The sequence below is a fragment of the Rhipicephalus sanguineus genome, chromosome 7 (assembly GCF_013339695.2).
Source record: "Rhipicephalus sanguineus isolate Rsan-2018 chromosome 7, BIME_Rsan_1.4, whole genome shotgun sequence".
In the NCBI taxonomy this organism is placed as follows: Eukaryota; Metazoa; Arthropoda; class Arachnida; order Ixodida; family Ixodidae; genus Rhipicephalus; species Rhipicephalus sanguineus.
In genome coordinates this window covers 102,250,213-102,270,565 of record NC_051182.1, presented here as the reverse complement: position 1 = coordinate 102,270,565, position 20,353 = coordinate 102,250,213, and the positions used below count along the sequence as shown (strand labels likewise).

Below are 20,353 nucleotides of genomic sequence, written 5' to 3'. Positions count from 1 at the left end.
TTGAAGAAGTCCTCGCTTGCCTTGCAAAAGCTGGCCTCCAGCTAAATACAAAAAAATGCACCTTCGCAAGCAAGACCATCAAGGTTCTCGGGCACTTAGTCAGCAAAGAAGGGATTCGCCCGGACCCTGAGAAGCTTGTCGCCGTTCTCGACTTTCCCCGTCCGCTGCGTCAAAAAGATCTCCGCAGTTTTCTCGGCTTGGCATCTTACTTCCGGCGCTTCATACGTGACTTCGCAGAGCTTGCGTCTCCACTCCATCAACTACTCGCAAGCAACGCGCCCTTCGTTTGGTCCGAAGACGGTGAAAGTGCGTTCCTGGCGTTGAAGCAAGCCCTTACATCCGACCCGGTACTGTGCCACTTCGATCCAGGCGCGCCCACCATCCTTCACACTGACGCTAGCAGTCATGGTCTTGGTGCCATTCTCCTGCAACGTGACACCACCTCGCGAGAACGAGTCATTGCTTATGCCAGTCGTGCTCTCACCGCGGCAGAGAAGAATTACACCATCACCGAGCAGGAGTGCCTAGCTGTTGTTTGGGCAGTACAAAAATTTCGCCCATATCTCCATGGCCGCCACTTCACAGTAGTTACTGACCACAACGCACTGTGCTGGCTTTCGTCGCTAAAAAACTTATCGGGCCGCCTTGGTCGCTGGGTGCTTCGCTTGCAGGAGTACGATTACGACGTCGCCTATAGATCCGGAAAGAAGCATCAAGACGCTGATGCTCTATCTCGCTACCCACTGCCCAGTCATGAAATCTCTACATCGCCTCCTGCCACTGAAAGTGCTTTACCCATCGCAGCACTCGGTTGGCTAAGATCTGGCAGCCCATCCGTACTTGTGTCGCACCAACGCACCGACCCATACTGCCGCACCATTTTGGAGCGCATCGAAGGTTCTTCTGCTCCTCCGAACGCCCGACTTCGTCGACAGCTTAACCAGTTCAAGCTTCACGGTGGTGTTCTCCACCGCTATGTTTACCACGTCGACGGCAACAAATGGGTACCAATCATACCACGTTCTCTACAACGTGAGGTTCTTCAAGCATTTCACGATGATCCCACAGCCGGTCATCTAGGCTATCATAAAACCTATGACAAAATACGAAGTCGCTGCACCTGGCCTGGCCTCTCTTCAGCCGTTGCCAAATATGTTGCTTCCTGCATCCATTGTCAAAGCCGCAAACGACCCACGACTGCTCCTTCTGGCACCTCCACCTCCACCACTTGTGAGGCACCGCTTTATTCGAGTCTAGCTCGAGCTGTTCTACAATGATGATGATATATACAGATGAGGAAGTTGCACAAACGATGATGATATGTCGAGATGACAAAGAAGAGTCACTGATTTGTTACACTCACAATATTGTTGTCACAATTATGAGTGATCTTAGTCTATGTTCAACATAATGTTAAAACCAGGCATGTCCACGAAATGAATCATGACGAGTGGACGAGTAGGTGTGCAAGCACGGGCACGGACACCACACGGACGGAAATACCTCGGCCTTAAGCTGCTTCTCCCCTAAAAGACCCAATACAGGCGTCACGTCGGGAAAGGAATCGCATTCAACCTATGTAATGTAGCGTGGCAGAAGAGTAAAATATACATACAAAAGAGTAAACATACAACAGCGCCATCGCCGTTGGCGTCGGCGTAACCATTAGAGCGAACAAGGACTAAACAGAGCAAACGCGGAGTCTGTCGATATCACGAACTGCTGGCCGCCATTCTCGCTTTCTTCCTCCGTCACGCGCACTGGCCCCTCGGTCAGAGCTCGTGCGGATGCAGGGCTGGCTACATTGCTACAGCTGCGGAAAGCCAAAACTTCAAACACAGTTGGTCTTGCCCCAACACGAAGCTGTGCTCAGTATTCGCAAGTTTTGTGTGAACGATCCCGGAGACTTGCCAAGCTTAAACAGCTCCGTTGATTAGCTTGACGAAAATACTGTAAATGCCATGAACTGTCCGAATAGATGTAATGCGAAGCAGTCAGCAAGGAGCTGCATAAATCGTATTGTTTACCTTTGAGGGAAATAGAGGCATTATAGTCAAGACATTTATTTCCCTATCGTATGTTTGCCATGCATGCATGTATGTATAATCTAGTATATACCACGCTAATGAAACATATGTGCTAGTATGTACAATGCACGCGTGATGAACATAAGTTACCTGTCACTTATGCCCGTCACGCACTCATAACTGGACATACCAATTTTGGTATATAACCCAGAGATAAAACACCCGCGAGCGCTTCAAGACAGTCTCATGTAAATCATGACGGACTATATAGCATGAATTTCATGATTTCTGTATTCGGCCAGCGAGCTATATTCCTCATACAGTCACGTCCCGAAGTTCTGGTATATATCAAGCCAGCGAAACGGCCTCGAGCCCACCATAAGCGTGACATGTAAAGCATGATGTACGTGGCATGCATGCATGGCATGATTTTTATGCTGCAACCTGTCGTTTATGTTCGTCATACAGTCATGTCACGCCATACCAATTTGGGTATAAGTCAACGACACGGCCGCGAGAGGACCAATACCGTGGCATGTAAATCATGCCATTCATGACGTGCATGTGATGGTTTTCATGTTATGAACTCGCATTTATCTTCGCACACAGTCAAATCGTGCTATACCAATTTTGGTATACATAGTATTAACAACACGGCCAGGAGAGCACAAAATCGTAGGCGCGCGGGCGGGCGGGCAGGCAGGCAGACAGGCAGACAGACAGATAGCTAGATACGCCTAAAGTACCAGAAGTCCGCGAAGAAATGCGTCGCATTTAAAATCACTGCTGGAGCCAGAATCGGACCCAGGAATTCTGTGTGGCAGTCAAGCACTCCGGCGCACAGTGAGGCAAGTGCTTCAAACTGCTTCGCAAAAAGGCCTTAGTCAAATGTCTGTGCGCACAACGCCAATTTCGGTAGCACTGTTGGCTATACGCCTTGAAATCACTGCAGTAAACATTACATCCATGACTCCGGAATCTATTGTCACTGCACCTACAACCACTACTTATGCTACACTCGATATTGCACCGAAGCTTGCATTTAGTGGCGGTGAAACAGATGTCTCCGCTTTAACGTGAATGTCGACGTTACGTCCGTTCATGAGCTACCATTTACATGCCAGTGTACTGGAAGCGTACGATATGCGCTCGTAGCCCAACTACGCAGTTTATACAGACGTCGATCTACCTCGCAACTCTTAACTCAAAGCCAAAAAAGTAGGAAAGCTTGGCAATGATGGTGCGAAGCTGCCCTTTTGCCTTCGTCCGCGTCGTGGTTGCGCTGCGTTTTGAATATCTTCAAGAACAGCGTAGCCGGGCAGTCTTTCATAGGATACCAGCCCACAGATTTTCACTTCGGTCTACTTATAGCCATATGAGCAGAGTGAGGGGGCAATTAGGCGTAGGAAAGCCAAGTTGAGGTTCTCTCTGTATCTGTATGTCTAATTATTTCTCCCTCTTTCTCTCTACTTTTGTTTTTTCACTCTCCCTATCTAGTTCTTTCTCTCGACTTCTTCCTCTTTCTTTCTCCCGTCTTCCTGTCCTATCACCCCTAGCAACACAATCATATGGTTCCCATAGAGAGAGAGAGAGAAAGGGCAGAGGAAGGCAGGGAGGTTAACCAGAAGTTTGTATCCGGTATGCTACCCTGCACTGGGGTTGCCCATAAATGCTCGTTCTGCTTGCGTATCTGGATAGCCGAGTGGTTACGACGCTCTACTTCGGACCGTGGGTACCTGAGCTCAAATCCCGCCTCACCGAGAAATTTCATTTCGTTTTATTTATTTATTTATTCTCCACTTCTCTTATCCTGCCCTCCTCTTTGCCTTACTCTTACCCACTTTGCCAAGCAGAGCTTTCGCTTAACGCTCGCCTCCCTCCTCCTTCCCGGCTCCTTCCCTCAGCACTCTTTGTCTTACTAGGATTGACTCTCTCTCACCCCAGGCTCCACCCTCCTTCTTCAACGCTCTCTCTCACTACCCTTGTCAACTCTCTTTCCCTTAACTGTCTTTGGTTTACCCTCGCACCTGCTGTACTCGGTAGTGGGGTTGGCCCAATTCATGTGGCACATACCCAGCCGCACTTTCTGCAACGTCGGCCTTCCTCCGAATTTCAACAGCTCCACTGCTAAAATTCGGCATAGCCTGCTACTCGCTAACTGCTTCGTATAAAGTTTATTCCCAAAATGCGTAAGACATATTGTATTTTTTTAAAAGCAAGAGGCTCCTCTGTAAGCATGAAATGTTTTTTGCTGCCGATGATCTTGAGCCAAAACCAGGAGCCGTTCTCAAACGAGAACATCAGGGAGTTGTTGCGAGAACGAACTCGGAAGATTCGGGCAACAAGTGAAAGGCTAAGAAATTGTGGTCTGTGGTCTCGAGCCCTTTGGACAGGTCCGTATTACATGCGTTAGTTACTGCCAAAACAAATAGCACAAAAATTGCTTTCGAGTTCATCTTATTGCTCCTTAACAGTAGTATGAATGAAGCTCTAAGTTCCAGCACGCTCAATTTTCATTTGATATTTCTAGTAGCGACATTCTAGCAGCAGATCAACGGCACCTTGTAATTTACGTGGGCTCAGTTAAATTCCAGCGGTCCGTTAGCTTAGCGGCACGAGTTTTGCCACCTTCTGAGAGAAGTGGCTCCAAGCTAAGTGCAGCGCGAATAGTGTTTGGCCGAGATGAGACATAAAACAAGCTTCAGTTTCAACGGAAAGCTGAACGCGTGACTTGTTCCATATAATGACTGGACACGATGGCATCCACATGCACCACTGCACAGTATATACTAGTGTGGGGGTGGAGTGGGGAGAAGGTATGTGATTTCCTAACATGCACTATAACCAAATAAACATTGTGGTTCGCACTATCTCAAACCAATTCACTTTGACTTTCCCAGAAACCATGTCATGTTTATATTCTACTCCCTTGCGGAGAGCCATCCATTTCTTTTCTAGCTGACATGCATCATAAGTTTCCTGTAAAGCAATGAACTTTGTCGCAACTTCCTTTAAAACTTTTCAATCCTTAATTTGGAGTCTAATTTTTTTCCACGTCTAGAGTGATCGCGCGTCCAAGATTGCACAATGCTCCAGCAGATTATCTGCGAGATCGCTGTGCTCACATCGACATTGTTGACATTAACGAAATGTGAGTAGTGTTTCTTACCTTTCTCCAGCGTACGAAACTCCAGCCTGCACTTCTATATCCCCACTGACAGCCTGATTTCACCAGTGAGCAGTGTATTATTCTTTGAGTGAGCTGGAGCTTGTAAAGTAACGATACCCCCTTACACTGTGCGTCCATCGTCTATTTTGTTTTGCATTGAGAATATATCTTCGAATGCTGATGAAGTGAACATTTGCCCCATGTGTTTGTCATGTGGCATCTTACTGCTATAAAAAGAATTGTTTGTAGGGGTAGTTTGTCGTGTATAACTGGCTGAGACATACTAACGAAAAAAACATCGACGAACACGAGAAAGAAGACGCAGACACGAGCTACTCACAACTGTTTATTAGCAAGGAAATGTTTCCCGTATGTAGCCTTTTGACCCGAATGCGCATAAACGCATAAACCAAAGCGTGTACATCAGAGTCCGTTGCGCATAAATTCAAGTGTTTAAGTTCAGGGTTCAGCAAAGCGATAGAAGGCTCACTTATGCAACGGTCACTGTTCTTGATAAGGCAAAGCTTCCAAAGCACGTCTTGAAGAAGCTTTAGTGCTCTTGCTTAGAATGGCTGTGCCAGAAAATCAAGCATTACAACCAGATGCAGTAATACGGGCCACAATATGTGTGCCCTTATCTTCTTTCTTATTTATGACCATAGGTCGGCAAACTCGCACATCAGTGGACTTACGCTAAGACTCAGATAGAGCCGTCAGTCTGATTCTGAGTGAGTCCGCTTGAGGAAAACTTCGGTAAGTCTGAGTCTTAGTGAGCCCAAAGTGCAATAAATATTTATTGAATCGGAGGAAAGAATTTTACGTCATCGCCAGGACGCAACGTTGCAGAAGAAGGCTCTGCAAGCGTGACTGCGGTTTTTGCGATCGACCGGCATTTCTGAACGACTGTCACCAGAACGCCCTTCCTGTGTGTTTTCTTTTTATCATGTGTGTGTTTATGTGCCTTTTTTTCCTCTGTTTTGCCCTCTCCCTACACTCTCTTTCTTGTCCCTAATACCCCACCCGAGTGCAGGGTAGCAAACCGGATGCTAATATCTGGTGAACTTCTCGGCCTTCCTCTCTTTCTCTTTCTCGAGTGAGTCTCAGTGAGCTCCACAATGGCGATAACTACTCAACATCAGTGTTACTATCAGCCTTTTGGAGGCTCGAGTTGACACTCATGTCTCCCCACACATACTTCAACGCACTATGTTCATACGGCAGATCAATTGTTATTGATCAGATAGGCGAATCATGAGCGGACAAGGTGCCTTCTGCTCGACCCCCCTTTCCCCCCCCCCCCACCGCAATCTCTTTCACGGGAAGTTATTGATAAAATATACCTAGTGAGCTATTGCAACCACTGATAAATTGTATTTAAAAGTACGAGATCAAAAGGTGCCAAGCAGAGCACCGATTATGTGAGACATTGCTCTTAAACAGCATTGACGCCAAGTTCGAAACAGCTTAATATGCGCTTACGGACTCACGAGCCGACTCACTGAGATTCACTCAGACTCATATCGTGCCGTGAGTGTGAGCCTCAGTGAGTCTGGCAGAGTAATATGTTGGCGAGTTTGAGTCCCAGTGAGTCCGGTTGAGAAAAAAACATTTAGTGACCCTGAGTCTAAGTGAGTCCACTTCAGGAAAACTTTGGTGAGCCCAAGTGAGCCCTAAGGGCAAAACATATTTCATTAGTGAATCTGATTGAGCTCCGCATTTTTGGCCAACCTATGTTTATATCTGTGCGTCTGCTGTCTTATGTACTGTCCTTCTCTCTCTTTGCTCTCCATCTTTCAAACTCCCGCATCATGTTCCTATGTGTAAAGTAGCAAATCATTTGTGCTAAACTTGTTAACCTCCCTGCCTTTCCGTCTGTACGGTTTCTTCTGTCTTCTTCCTTATTTGTTTTTTGAGCAGGTACCCTTAATCGGTCAGTCACGCAACATTCCGTTTGGCCGATATACATTTCTCAAACGGACATGGGGATAGCATAAACCACCCCCCTGGAGCATTTACCGAAGGGCTTTTCGTGTGTGGTGTGGCAGCCTCGTTTGGCTTCGCAGCACACACGTTCACACATTGGTTCACGTTGGTTCCATACTATTCGTTCAAGCATCTGTATGACGCGTGTTTAACCCTACTGTTATATTTTTCAGATACTTTTAACGCGAAGAGTTAAACAGCTCGTTTCGCAGAAATTCCTGTGTAGGTGTCGTTAGTTGTGAGCTAAAAATCATCATCTTGTCTGTGACAGAAAAATCGAGATAGATGCAAATAAAATAAATAAAAAACTTCGGTTCGAGTGAGAATCGAATCCAGGTCATGCAAGCAGGTGCTTCACCACACAGCAACGCCATTGCTTGAAATTGCGTCGAAAAAAAAATACTATATGAATGTCATTCAGTTGTAGGAGTCTCCTTAACGCATGTAATATTGCGTGGCAGAAGCGTAGAATCACGGCACGCGTCAAAACGTGTGAACTGTGCAACGACTGGATTTTTTAAAGGCCCACCCATTACAGAGCCGTGTGGTCTTACAGAGGCGCAGTGAGCCCTTCGCTAATTCGCAAACGGGAGAATTATGGGCTAGTGGGCACTTACCAACTGTACTTGCAGTATACATTCAAGGATAGTTTGAAAAGGCCAATGCTACGCGCACAGTCGTTTGTTTCTTTACGGCACGGTTGAGGGATGCACTGAGAACAGAATTCGGGCAAGCAATTAAGAAGGCGATACACACGAGGCCCGATTAGGCTATCGCGTTGTACTATTGGAGGCGAATCTCATGCGTTCTTCAAGTTTTTTTTTTGTTCCCACTTCTAACAGCGCCCATGGCGGTGCTATACGTATATATCAAAATAAATAAATAAGCAGATCATACGTGGCCGCTGGAATAGTTGGTATTGCAAACAATTAAGAGAAATTGGGATATAGAGTCATGTCTATATGCAGGGTTGAATAACATCAACATACCTGCAGCTGATTCGCTGGTGCTTACTGTCAGAAAAAAAAAGCGATGTGGTTGCCTAAGGCTACCTAATAAAATGTGGAAACAACGAAGCGATGCACAGGAAATGGAATTGCTAGCGTATTTGAAAAAAAATCTACTCGCCTCCAGCGTGCACCAAACTCACCAGTGGCGAGTTGTTTCTACGTTCTCATTGAGTTTTGATTAACTGAATAAAAACTAAAAATGGTGCACGCTATGCTTTCAAGATTGCAATATTCATTGGCCTCATATTTATTTGAAATTCCATTTACACTACCCGAACTTGTCCTTGAGAGATCTTGTGTCTGCCACCGCAGTCACTGTAATCAAGCTCCGACGAACACAGAAAATCGAGGGTTTTCATATTATACCTGTCGAAGACAAAGCAAGTTGCAAATCGCTTTTGCAGATACGGCTGGGAAATATATTGTCGTACGACTATTATTAAACATCAAGAAGCACAGACAGTCAAGGCATAATTCCTTTATTTTCGTTCTTTTCCTTGTCTACATCACTGTGCAATCCGTGCTATTGTGATGTGTTTCGAGTTCGGAGGCTCCTCTATAGTGCCTTCACCTTACGAACATATTAGTATGTAGAGCTGATGTTGCTTCAGGCTACAAAATATTCGGGTTTCGCATTCTGTTCGTGCAAGCTATCTTCGCTCATTCGCAACCTTCTCCGGGACATAGTAGTCCAGTTTGCCCATTGTGTGCTTGCGACACCGGCGTCAGGCACAGTTCTACAAGGATAAGTTCTTGGCGAAACAGGGAATACATGCCTTTTGTTTCGGGAATGGTGAAATGGTGAAGTAAATGCATTTTGTTTCGGGAATGGTGAAATAGTGGACAACAAAGGGGGATTCTGGTACTCTGCATTGCCTGGGAGGCACAAGTGTAAACAGGAGGCATCGGTGGAGAACAAGACAGTGATGCTCAGAGATGTGCAACTCCCAGAAAAGTTGGTACACTGGGAACTGAAAAAAATTAGAACAGTGCGGCATGTACATTCTCCGCAGTTTCGCATTTCATTTCAACTGGTTCTAGCTTGGGTGTAATAAAAAAGTCACAGTTTCGCCGCAAGGGCGAAGCAATGAATGCGATAGCAAGGAACTAATGCTATACGAAGTGAGGCTAGCCAATGGATACTCTCAGTTTGAACAGCGCTTCTGTTGCAAGGCGGCCGAAGGCGGCCGCCTTGCAACAGGCGGCCGAAGCAGCGAAGGAAACTAGCGTGCTTCAAGTGTCGACCTGTGACACTTGATAGTTCGCGCTCATCTTCTGTTTGTTCGTTTAGCGGCGTCCCTGAGCTCGAGTGACATTCGTACGCGCCGTAACATGAGCGCGTACATCACGGTGAAAGGGTGAAACATTCCTCTACCCCTCGCCACGAGAAAACCGCTCGAGCAGACGGCGGAAGGGCAAGCTTCTCCCATGCGCAAATATAAGAAGAAGCGAGCGAGCTCGCCGACGACTTTTAAATGCGCCCGTGGGGCTCCTAGCGCCACCTCGCTGGTATTGAAGAAACGCTTATTATCGCCTGCTGTCTCTGAGTCCGTCCAGCGCTAAATGGTGTGTATATAACGCTCGCCGTTAGCTACGTGGAGGATCGGCGTTTCGTGGCGTAGTGGATAGCACCGCTCGCTGCGGAACAAGAGGTCCCTGGTTCGATTCCGCGCTTCGGAAGCATTTTTCTGAGTTATTTTTCTGTGGGGACTTTATAGATATATACATACTTATACATATACGGTGCATGACGGCGACGGCGACGGCAAAATCCAGCCGAGACTGTCCATATAATTGCTATCGCAATAAAAAGCCTCTGGAGTCGTCCGTGATACGATGAAAAACCATTCTAGCATCTTTTTATTACCACCAAGGTCAGAGCGGGATGAAAACATCGCGCCGCGCTGTTCGCGGTTCTGTCCATGTCCTCTGCACGTGTCTTTGAGATAGGACCAAAATTTGCGACTAAGTTGCCAGTCGACAAGATCTTTCCGCTTAGGACATTTCGCAGACGTTTTCAAGAAGACATGCACGTGCGACCTCGCTTGAGTTCGCAATTTCTTAATGACTCTAAGAAAATCAAGCCATTGTAAAATCTGGCAATGCTACGTAAACGTTTATTTTACTCTCTACTACACAGCCATCTGAAGCTATTTTTGGTGGCCGAAGAAGGTTTCTTGCTCGCATACCGGTACATGTCCTCGTTGAAGGCTATAAATGTTGTTGACAAAATTGCTAAACCTGCTGCTTGCATTTAAAGAAAACTTAGTAGAGAAACTGAATTTGTTCACTGAGCCGAACCTTCACAAACTTGCGTCTAAATTAAAAAAACGCCAGGTCTGCGCGAAAAGCGCAGCACATATTAGCAAATTAACTCTGTTCATCTGTGGGCTGATACCTAGAAAAATTCGTAGTACTATCAGTGCAATCATTTCACAAGTGACTACGTCGCAAGTAATTCACGGATATCTCATAAGAAACAAATATGTTAACATTGCCATTGGCCCGTACATTGCGTGAAATTCCGATAAGCTTGCCAATGATCCGCGAGAATGGGACCCTGCGCTGGGCTAGGCAGTTAGCATTGATGCTCAATATTCGTATTATTCTCTTCGGCACGGCAAACTCATCAACGGCAGAAAACTTTGCATCGCAAAATATCATTATTACCTCATGTTTTGAGCAAAATCGTCACTCTCCGCAGAAACAAACTTTGAATAACCTGTCCAGTTGCAGAATACTTTCATAAGTTGGCACAAAATCTTTTGTTTGAATCGGCTATAGACTGGAATTTGTGCTCAGTGACACTTTGTCTCAACAGAGTTGACAGAGCAATAAGTAAAGTCCTGCACGACGTGGTTGAAATGAACTTCCGCTATGGCGTCAACTCGTTGAGTAGGCATATTCAAAGTATTTCCAGAGATACGCCTTGGGCAGCGTTTCACAATGACGACAAGACAGCTGATTGGAGTCATCTAAGCCGTCTAAGGAGAAAACCATGCCAGGAGGATTTTTGCCTCAGCGGCAAGAAACGTCGGAAACTACTATAGGCATTGCTACGGAATGCCACGGTATTTAGCGAAAAAGACCCGTAGAAGACTGGCTTCTCAGAGGCTTTTTTTTCGAAATGGAAGGAAGCATCAACATTTCGGTATACAAAGACCAGATACGTTTGCAATACTATAGAGAACAGAGGAAATATTATATTGAGTAAGCATGAATTAATTGATGCAGACATGGATAACAAGACATAATAACAACAGGAATTTTTATAAATACCGGAAGAAAGATAGCTAGAGTGCTAGACTGAGGTATTTTGGGGGGCTCTGCGCAGCACACCTGCATGATTATGAGGCATGCCATTGTTTTAGATGCCCAATTGATAAGACAACCTGAGCTTTTTTACCATGGGCCTAAATCTTAGTATACCGGTGTGCTTCCATTAAGCCGCAATCGAAATGGCGGGGAATAAACCGTCGCCCTCGAGCTTCGCAGCGCGACACTTAACCTGCTGAGTTACCATTATAGTGTCGCGTCGCGCGAGGTGTAACTTTCAACTTTGAATCTAAGGGCGCGGTTGCGATTGCTGGCGCGTGCGCTATCTCGAAATCCATCACAGCGGGCAGCTGGTATACCCTTCTACGTGTTGCGCTCTCAAAGCGAAGGGACTATTCGGAGAGCATCTCTCCCTAGAGCGGCCTTATTCTCTTACACCAGCGTTTTGTTGTTACGCGAGATCGGTTACAAAACAGTTAGTGTTGCTATCACGTTCATTGCTCCGCCCTTGCGGTGAAACTGTGAGTTTTTATGAGCAAGACGACAATTATGACAAAATGGCTCGCGGCTTAAAGGCTATGCGATAGTGTTGAGCTGCAACAGCTTGCCTGCATGCTTACCATCGAATGCTCATAAAACCTCTCTTTTTCTGGAGGTTCAAGCTGCGAAGACAACGAGAAAGCAACTTACTGCACGAAAAGCCAAGTTGTGCGTCAAGCTATGTGCCCCAAGGCCAAGTATTGGACGTGCACGACGGGATCATGGAGCTGCGCATGCCAAGATAAGCTCTACAGGAGTAAAGACGGAGCATGCGTCCCTTTAAAATATTGCGGTATGGACTTTAAACATGTCCGTTTACAAAGTACAGTGGCGTTTACTCTTAGGTTGAACACGGCTCAGTGGCCACGCTCCGCGGAGCGCCATTGCATCCGACGCGGCCGCGCATCGAATCAAAGTGGCGCAGATTAGCGAGCCGCTCTTTCTGTACTATAGCCAAGCAAGAGCGGCGCCACCGCCATTGCGGCTAATAAAGAGATGCGCGATCCAGCGCTGTCGCAGATGACACGAAGTATCCCCCGTTGGTCCCAGTGCGCATGCACGGCTAAGATTCGATGCGCGGCCGCACCGCGTGTACTGGTGCTCCGCGGAGCACAGCCAGTGCTGAACCATGTCCACCCTAGGAGTGGATGGCACTCTACGTACCTTATGTGTCACAATTATGCGCAAATGAAAACTTTAGTGAATGAAACATTATCCTTTCGTTGCCTCAACCATTGGCGGAAATGGTCTAATGTAGAACAGAAGCCGTGCATTACAGAGTCCTTTTTGTGTCACTGCTTTTGTTTCAAATCTATAGGTATACCTTTCTTTTATTTGTTAGCTGGCTGCAGATCATTGTAAGAGCTGGGGTCTGCACAAGCACCCTCTGTAAGGTGCATCTTCTGGGGAACGTCGGCTAAATATCTAGGAGAGAGAATCTTCGTGTGAGAGTTCTTAATTCTCGATTTTAGTGTTGTAAGTGGGTTAGTCTATTATTCGGCTTCTTTTAGGGTGATAAGATGTAATATTTGCTTCTTTTTCAAGTCTCTCTATGGCTGCTTTGTGAGAGCAACAAAAAACAGAACCACCAGAATTATAAGTGCGGGGCATTCATGCCCTGAAGATACCAACCCAGCAACGTAAAATGTTCTGCAATATTTCTGTTGAAATGTCAAGTGGGATATCGGCTGCCCCTCTTTGTTCTTACCACTGTTTGCTCCTTAAAGTGACGCCTATCATAATCCGCTCCGTCGCATGTCCGTTACGCAGCAATTAGTCTTCAGACGTATTTAGGTCATCTGACTATATGAAGCACTAGAAGACAGTCATGTCTTGTTTATTGTACAAATTGGCATACTGTCCTTTTCTCCTTTGCCATATTAAGCTATGCTTCACATTTCAGGAACTGCTCACTTTCATGAACTATGCGTACGCAAATCCGCAGAGTATACTTTAGAAGCCCACTGTCAAACTGCTGCTATTGATTTCTAAAGCTGCGAACTGCGCAAGCGAATTAAGGGCCCGGCGCCATTCTCAGAGCTCACCAACCCTTTTGTCACCTTTGCGCCAAGCAACTAAAATAGCTCCTCTTCGAATTTACTCTGTCCTGAAATTTAGTTGGTGTAGTTTGTCGCTGAGTAACGTGAGGAACACAGTGAACAAAAGCTGTGAGCTTGTGCTAGTCTGATATCTGAGAGGAGTACAGACGACGCTTAGTGAACCTCGCAGCGGCGTCAGCCGTACCCTAGCGCAATCTAGCGCACAGAACTACGGGCGTGCTAACCCTGCAAGAGTTACATTCCCTATGTTTATTTGTCTCCGATAAGGAGGCGCACTTGTAGTTCAACAATCCAAGCACTGGGCACCAGCTTTTCGCCTTAGCCTTGGGAAAACAATAGACGGGGAGTTTGTGCTCGCCGTTGTTGAAAACCGTTATATCACAATGTGGGATTATAGTAATACATGATAGAAAAAATTGCTATAGGCGTATCTGCAAAGCACGTGACCTCCCTCTTCACCGGAACTGACGCTGGCGACAACAGCCACAACAATAAGCTGCAGCTGTGTTGCAAGAGAGTGGAATTTCCCCAGCAGAAAAGGAAGTGAAAGGGGAGAGCGAAAGCACGTAGGATTAGTCGGCGCACTACGTAAGCGCGCCAACGTCTGAAACAAACGTGATGTGCTGTAAAGAGCACTTTGATCGTACCGAATCATGTAATAGGCACAATTCAGCTTTTCGCATTGCCTCATTCTTTAAAACTCGGCAATACGCGTTTGCAGCACCCGTTTGTAAAAACAGCACAGTGACATTGAAAACACAAACGCCGGAAGTTCACGCTAAGTCGCGCAAAGGTTGGCACAGCGAAGCATGGGCCCGTCACCGCTCGCACTCTCCGTCAACCGACACGGCTTGCTTCGATATGCGCGGCTTACTCCTCGAATGTACACACTTTCTTGGACGCCCCATCCCTGTCTCCGCACGATCGGGCGAAGCAAGACTATGCGCAGTAGAGCGGAGGTTGCGCGCGATGTCTTCATTGGTAGGCGTGGCCTAGCTACTGCTCATGCGCGGCTTGGCCAGGTGCTCTATCCGGTTGCTAGATCATAGAGTTTATATACTCACTCTAGAGGAAGAGCTCCCCATAGGACCCATGTAGAGAAACTCATAACCTTACGGGTGCCGCCATTACCGCAATGATGGAACGATGCGAATGTTTTAAGCTCCAGAGACGCTAGCTATATTTGTCGACAGTATTCAGTTTTAGTCTGCCTACCTAAGCCAGCCACCTGTGCGAGCTGCTTTTTTTGAATGCGTGAAGCCGTATGTTTACGTAGTCCAAAAAACGGCAGGAAGGGGGAGATGGAAGCTTGCGACGTGAAAATCCGTAAACAGGGGGCGGGTGCTCGAGCCGAATCCTTTGCGGAGCAGGGACGTCTTTCTGAGAGCTTTAACAGCTTCTTTGTTAAAGAACATGTTCGTGTTCTCATCTCATAAAATATGCCTTGGGATCCTCTGCAATTTCTTTCTGCAACTTTCAGAATGCACGAAGGTCGCACCGCGGAAATAAGCTAAGAAGGCGTCAAGCGTGACAGTTGACAATCCCCAAATGCTACTTTGAGCCAAAGAGACAGCATTACAGAACTTCGCATAGAAGCAGGTTTACCTTGCATCAACCGAAAACTTCGAAGCTTACTTCTTGCGATGAGAAACGGCGGAAGAATGTTAACTTAGCAGTGCGCCTTTACAGGGACACTAAATGCCAACATTAAGTCGAGGTTGATCGTTAAAACTGCGGTCCAAAAACCTCGTAGTGCTACTTTTATGCCAAGGAAGTGCTTATCTTGAAATAAAATCATGTTTTATTGGTGCGCATCGCGTTGGCGCACTTCAAATCACCCGCCTGAAAGCGGTATTTCGTACGTCACTGTTGCCGTGCCCAACGTTACCCGTCTTTACTGCGCGGCGGCATGCACTGGCGGTGCGCACCATTCGGGCATCCGGCAACATCAATGCATGCGATATTTTGTCGAACTTTCTGTCACAGCGACTTTCACGAGCGCGCAAATCACACGTGGCGGTACGCGATACCGAAACTACCACAGAGACGCGACCGCGCGAGCGAAGCAGGGCGCCGGGCGAAGCGCAGTTCGGCGAAAACGGAACTTTTGAACCCCGCGCGCCGTTTCCCATGGCAACGCCAAAGAGGTTATTTTTTTCATGAATCAAACACAAACGAACAAGCAGCATTTTATTACGTCTCTTAATGCACGGAAGGTTCTTTTTTTATTGCAGCTAGTTTGATTACTAGTGATTATTTGTCTTCAGACTGTCGCACGTCATCGAGATCGCTACCAAAATGTCCCACTCGTGGCGCTCTGCGTGTGATACATTCAGCCTAATTTCTTGGTAAGTAAGGCACTGCTGTTGATAATATTGCCGTTTTAGACTTTGTCATACATTGAGCTTTCACTCTGACATAAATTGTTGTTTGCCTTTAGTGTCCCTTTAAATGCACGAGTATTTTCACGGAAACTCTCGGAAGGAAGGAAGGAAGGAAGGAAGGAAGGAAGGAAGGAAGGAAGGAAGGAAACAGAAAAAGGAGAAGGCAGGGAGGTTAACCAGAAACACTTCCGGCTGGTTACCCTACACTGGGGGTTAAGGGAAGGGGAATAGAAAGACGAGAAATAGAGAGGAGGGAAGAGAGAGAGAAGAGATGCAGTGCATTCACTGCAGCGTGCGGGATTGCACCACAAGTCAGAGGCGTTCGCACAAACCCGTAAAAACGAATAATTAATGGCACCGACCTTCAGGACCTTTATATCGCATGTTTTCCGCGGTGTTCCTTCACGTCCATTTTGTGGTTAAGCGGTTCGTAATCGTGCTGCAAGGACACCGCGGTTGATACAGGCAGCTGGCGAGCCATGGGTCAAAAATAAGTGCGATCGCTCCACACCTCTGGAGCACACCATCCAACTAAGCAAAGAGCACAAAACCACAGCCTTAGGGAAACATTGACTACAAAAAGCGTTTAAGGCAGCGATTCCATAGCAAGCTGGTCTAAAGGAGGATCTACAAGAGTGAAATTAGGTACTTGAAGCATGAAATCGCTTTTCAGGAACAATTTAACATTTCAGATCCTGGGTACCGGACACCAAAACCCAGGACTACCAAGTTCCCTAGAGGAACCTATATTCCAGGGTCAACCGCGAAGGTAAGCTTGGGTATTCACTGGGAGCCAAGGGGCCTAATTAGTTATTAATTAGAAGCGTATGCAGCAAAAAGACAACGTGAGGGAAGCAAAAATTAGAAAACAAATCAACGCTTGGCAACGGGCCAACATTCCAGACGTTGAAGGATGGACAGAAACATGAGAGAACCTTAACAAACTAAACTGAATCCACGAAAAGGCGATTAAGTGTGTAGCCATGTCGCAGTATTCTTTAGCGTTGTCACTGCCATGAGAATAGTGCATAGCGCTCCTTCTTCTGGAAACAATAATTCGTGCTACAAGTATATGTGGCAGAAGCAAAAGCAGGTTGCCACGGCGGCAATAAATGCGTATGTTTTCATCACTGAACAATGCTACGGGGAACAATAAGGGAAGAACATGTACATATGATAAGCACAGCGGACGCGAACATAGGCGCATTGATACTTATCCACCGGAAGCTGATTACTATGTTTCGATTACACCGACTGTCATGTTTTCGGGGAACTTTTAAAGAGCTCAGCTGTTCCAGGGCTGGGCTTGATGACAGATGAGTGTCCGTGTCGCATGTCACGCTTCTGGTCTCAGATACACCCATAGGTGGCGTAACTGCCTTGGTCGCGGGCAAAGCCGTAGCCGCAGAGTGAAATAGGGAAGAGCGTCCCGAGCGTGAATAGTGCTTAAAATTCATCTGTGCGGCAGGGCTTACCGCCCGACCATTCCCGTGCATCTCTACTCTACAAATAACGTAACCACAGACACCCACGCAAAATCCCAAACATCACAAGGGAAACAAACAAGGAGAAGCGCAGCCCCGCTGTTTTTGTCGTTTCCACACTGAATGGAACTGGGGTAAGGTTTTTTTTTTTGTTGTTGTTTTCGTTAAGAGGAGGTGAATTAGGTGCCTTCACAGGGAATTGTCTTGCGAAGGCTGGCTTAGAGAAGTAGCGCTTCTTCACAGCTGATTTTGATCTTTCATGTAGACTGGTCCGCGATTCAAACACGCTAATTGTCTGGCATGAAGAACGACGCTTTCGGCAAAGCCAGTATCCCCTTAAAGATTATAGCGCAAGAAACGACGAACATATGCAAGGGAATTAGACAACGGACTGGAACTACAAACAACTGTTTACTTGAGTTACACTCAATGAGTTAAAATACATATTGTCACAGTGTTGTGCATCTACAGCATCGCGTTAGAAAGCAACAGAAAAATACTAATAAATATGTGATAGCACGTAGAATATATCAGATCCAACAGACAGCCACGCATGTCAAAAGGAGCCTTCCAGAAATTGATATTCGAAAGCATGTAAGGAGGTCAAAGCCGCAAATTGTTCTTCCTGATTTGCCGTGGTACCAAGATACTGAGCAAAAGTCAGAGCTGTTGATCCCGACTTTCTTTGGGAGCGCTCGTTGTCAGGAAGCGTTCTCTCAAATAAACAATTGTTAATAGTGCCACTCCGCTGTGTTTTTCGTGCTATACTATTATAGCGTTCATGGATGGCCAACTATACTAACAGTCTGTTCTGTTACAGTGGCCACTGGCGGCACTTAGCTATTTCGCCGTGGAGTACAATGATTGCGCCAGCCTTCTAGAGCCATATTTACTGCATTTGGCCCCCGAAATCACACTACGCTCACTGGCGGTGTAAGGAGAGTCCGCTGATCGTCGCGTTTGAATAACTGATCACCATGCGTAGCCATTCGTATAGTTAGAGCTGCCAGTGCTGCACATGCAGGAAATTATATCGCTACTAAAGCAGAAATAGAACGAACACGCAATCCCTGCTTCGACATCAACTAAAGTATCCTAGACTGCAATGAAAGTGACCTTGCAAATTTCGCAAATTATGGATAAAAGCGGAGCGTGTGTAGTACAGCTCCTTTGAGAAAGTGTTTGAAGCTTAAAGATTTGCACTTATCTAAGGAATTCGTACGTGAAAATACTCATTCACAAATTCCTGCGCAAGAGTACACAGAGCAGCGTGCGCAACTTGCCACGAGCATGAAGACAACAGCGAGATCTCGGATATGATGACGTCACTTACTGCACCAAATCCGTCTAACAACGCGCTAGGAAATGGTGGTTGGGGTCTCTCTGTTCACACCCTGATTTTTCGCAACCGTTCCTTGGATAACCTTACTGCTAACTTATACAGCCGGCCGGACCAGCTTACTCTGGAATTCAAGTTCAAGTTTTAGTTGGCGTTAAGAACGAGTGTTTCATCTTTTCATTGTCGACTAGAATAGCTGTCCATGTCAAATTATTTCGTGAAGTTAGAAGTGACATGCGAAGCACTGGTCAGAGAACCTAGGCTGCATAGAAATTATCAAATAGGCGCAAAAGGCAGGATGCACAGATGATTGCCCCAGAGCACTAGACGATGGCACGAGGAGGAAATAACTTTATTCCGACTACTGCGAGTTCGTGTGGTGGGCCTATCGGCCCGCCTAGGAGACGGCCAAGAGTCCTTGAACCCTGGTGGCTTCCTCGGCCCGCTGGACGGAAGAAATATAAAAAAAAATTGCTGGTATATGCTGGCCCGCTGACGAGATGCACCATTAATTACAGATCAGATAAGAGCTGGCATAGATTTCATGATCATCATGACTGGTTATAAGTTAGTACGTTTCCCACGATGTAAAGCGGGCATCAATGTCTTCCTTGTCCATTTAGTAATACTTTGCTATATGTAAAAACATTCATTATGCATTCCACACAATATCGGTTGTAAATGATAATTTTTAGAGAGTGACACTTAACACAAAAAAGAGTAGATCTCTGGAATTAAGTAGCCTGTGAACTGCTCGCATTGATGCAGGTTCTTCAAAGCCAGAGGCGACTTGCGGAAGTGCTGGCTACAACAAAACGAATCTTTGACGACAAATGTTTTTGCATGGACTCCGACTTTTACACGGATTTTCCGCCGAGGAATGTTGTACGCACAGTATCGTGCAGAAAGAGTGTTTCATTCGGGTGAGTATTGTACACCTAGTGAAATTTACGATAGCCTTCCCGGAATGGATGCGTTCAAAGCAATTCTGGGCATATTTGTATTCAACCACATTCGAGCTTCCTCCGTAGCAATTAGCCGGGTAACTGTTTTCCGTTCCTTTCAATGGGAACAATGTAGAATAGAGTAGCTGCCCTGAAAGTAAAAATGATTGGAACCGCTATGGCATATTAGGTGGGACATGTAATTGCCGCCGAACAATGCTGTAACATGGAATCGGAAGAAAAACCTAAGGCGTCATTCACTGGGTATGCAAAGCTTGTAAGGAGTGCAATGAACACGGAAATGGGTATTATCAACGCGCTCATAAAAGCGCTGAGTTGAGAACAGGCTTTCAAGCGTGCTCTGCTGAAGGTAGCTGCAAGCTGACGCGACATTTTCTTCACTTGGCACAAACATTACGCGCAAGCGCACCCGCAAGCATAGGTGGGGAAAAAAATGTGAAGCTCACTCAGACTCACTCATGAAATTTAGTTTGCCCTTTGAGCTCACTCAGACTGAGATTCAGGAAGATTTTCCTCAAACGGACTCACGCGGACTCAGACTAACTGAAAACTTTCTCAGCTGGACTCACTCGGACTCAAACTCACGAAATTGTTACTCACTCGGACTCACCCAGGCT

The 20,353-nt window shown here is 46.3% G+C and overlaps 1 protein-coding gene across 1 annotated transcript; it reads left to right on the top strand.

The window, feature by feature from the left end:
• The first annotated feature begins 5,098 nt into the window (after window positions 1-5,098).
• On the top strand, window positions 5,099-19,698 carry LOC125759135 (uncharacterized). Its single transcript, XM_049417458.1, has 4 exons — window positions 5,099-5,178; window positions 12,121-12,297; window positions 16,641-16,717; window positions 19,540-19,698. Exons 1-4 carry the CDS (start codon window positions 5,115-5,117, stop codon window positions 19,696-19,698), a joined length of 477 nt encoding a protein of 158 aa, XP_049273415.1. The 5' UTR covers window positions 5,099-5,114.
• Window positions 19,699-20,353: the final 655 nt, after the last annotated feature.

Coding starts and splice junctions, on each gene's coding strand:
- LOC125759135 (XM_049417458.1), top strand. CDS start 5,115: ATGCTCCAGCAGATTATCTGCGAGATCGCTGTGCTCACATCGACATTG. Junction 5,179..12,120: donor ATTGTTGACATTAACGAAAT/GTGAGTAGTGTT, acceptor CTTTTTCTGGAG/GTTCAAGCTGCGAAGACAAC. Junction 16,718..19,539: donor TTCCAGGGTCAACCGCGAAG/GTAAGCTTGGGT, acceptor GCATTGATGCAG/GTTCTTCAAAGCCAGAGGCG.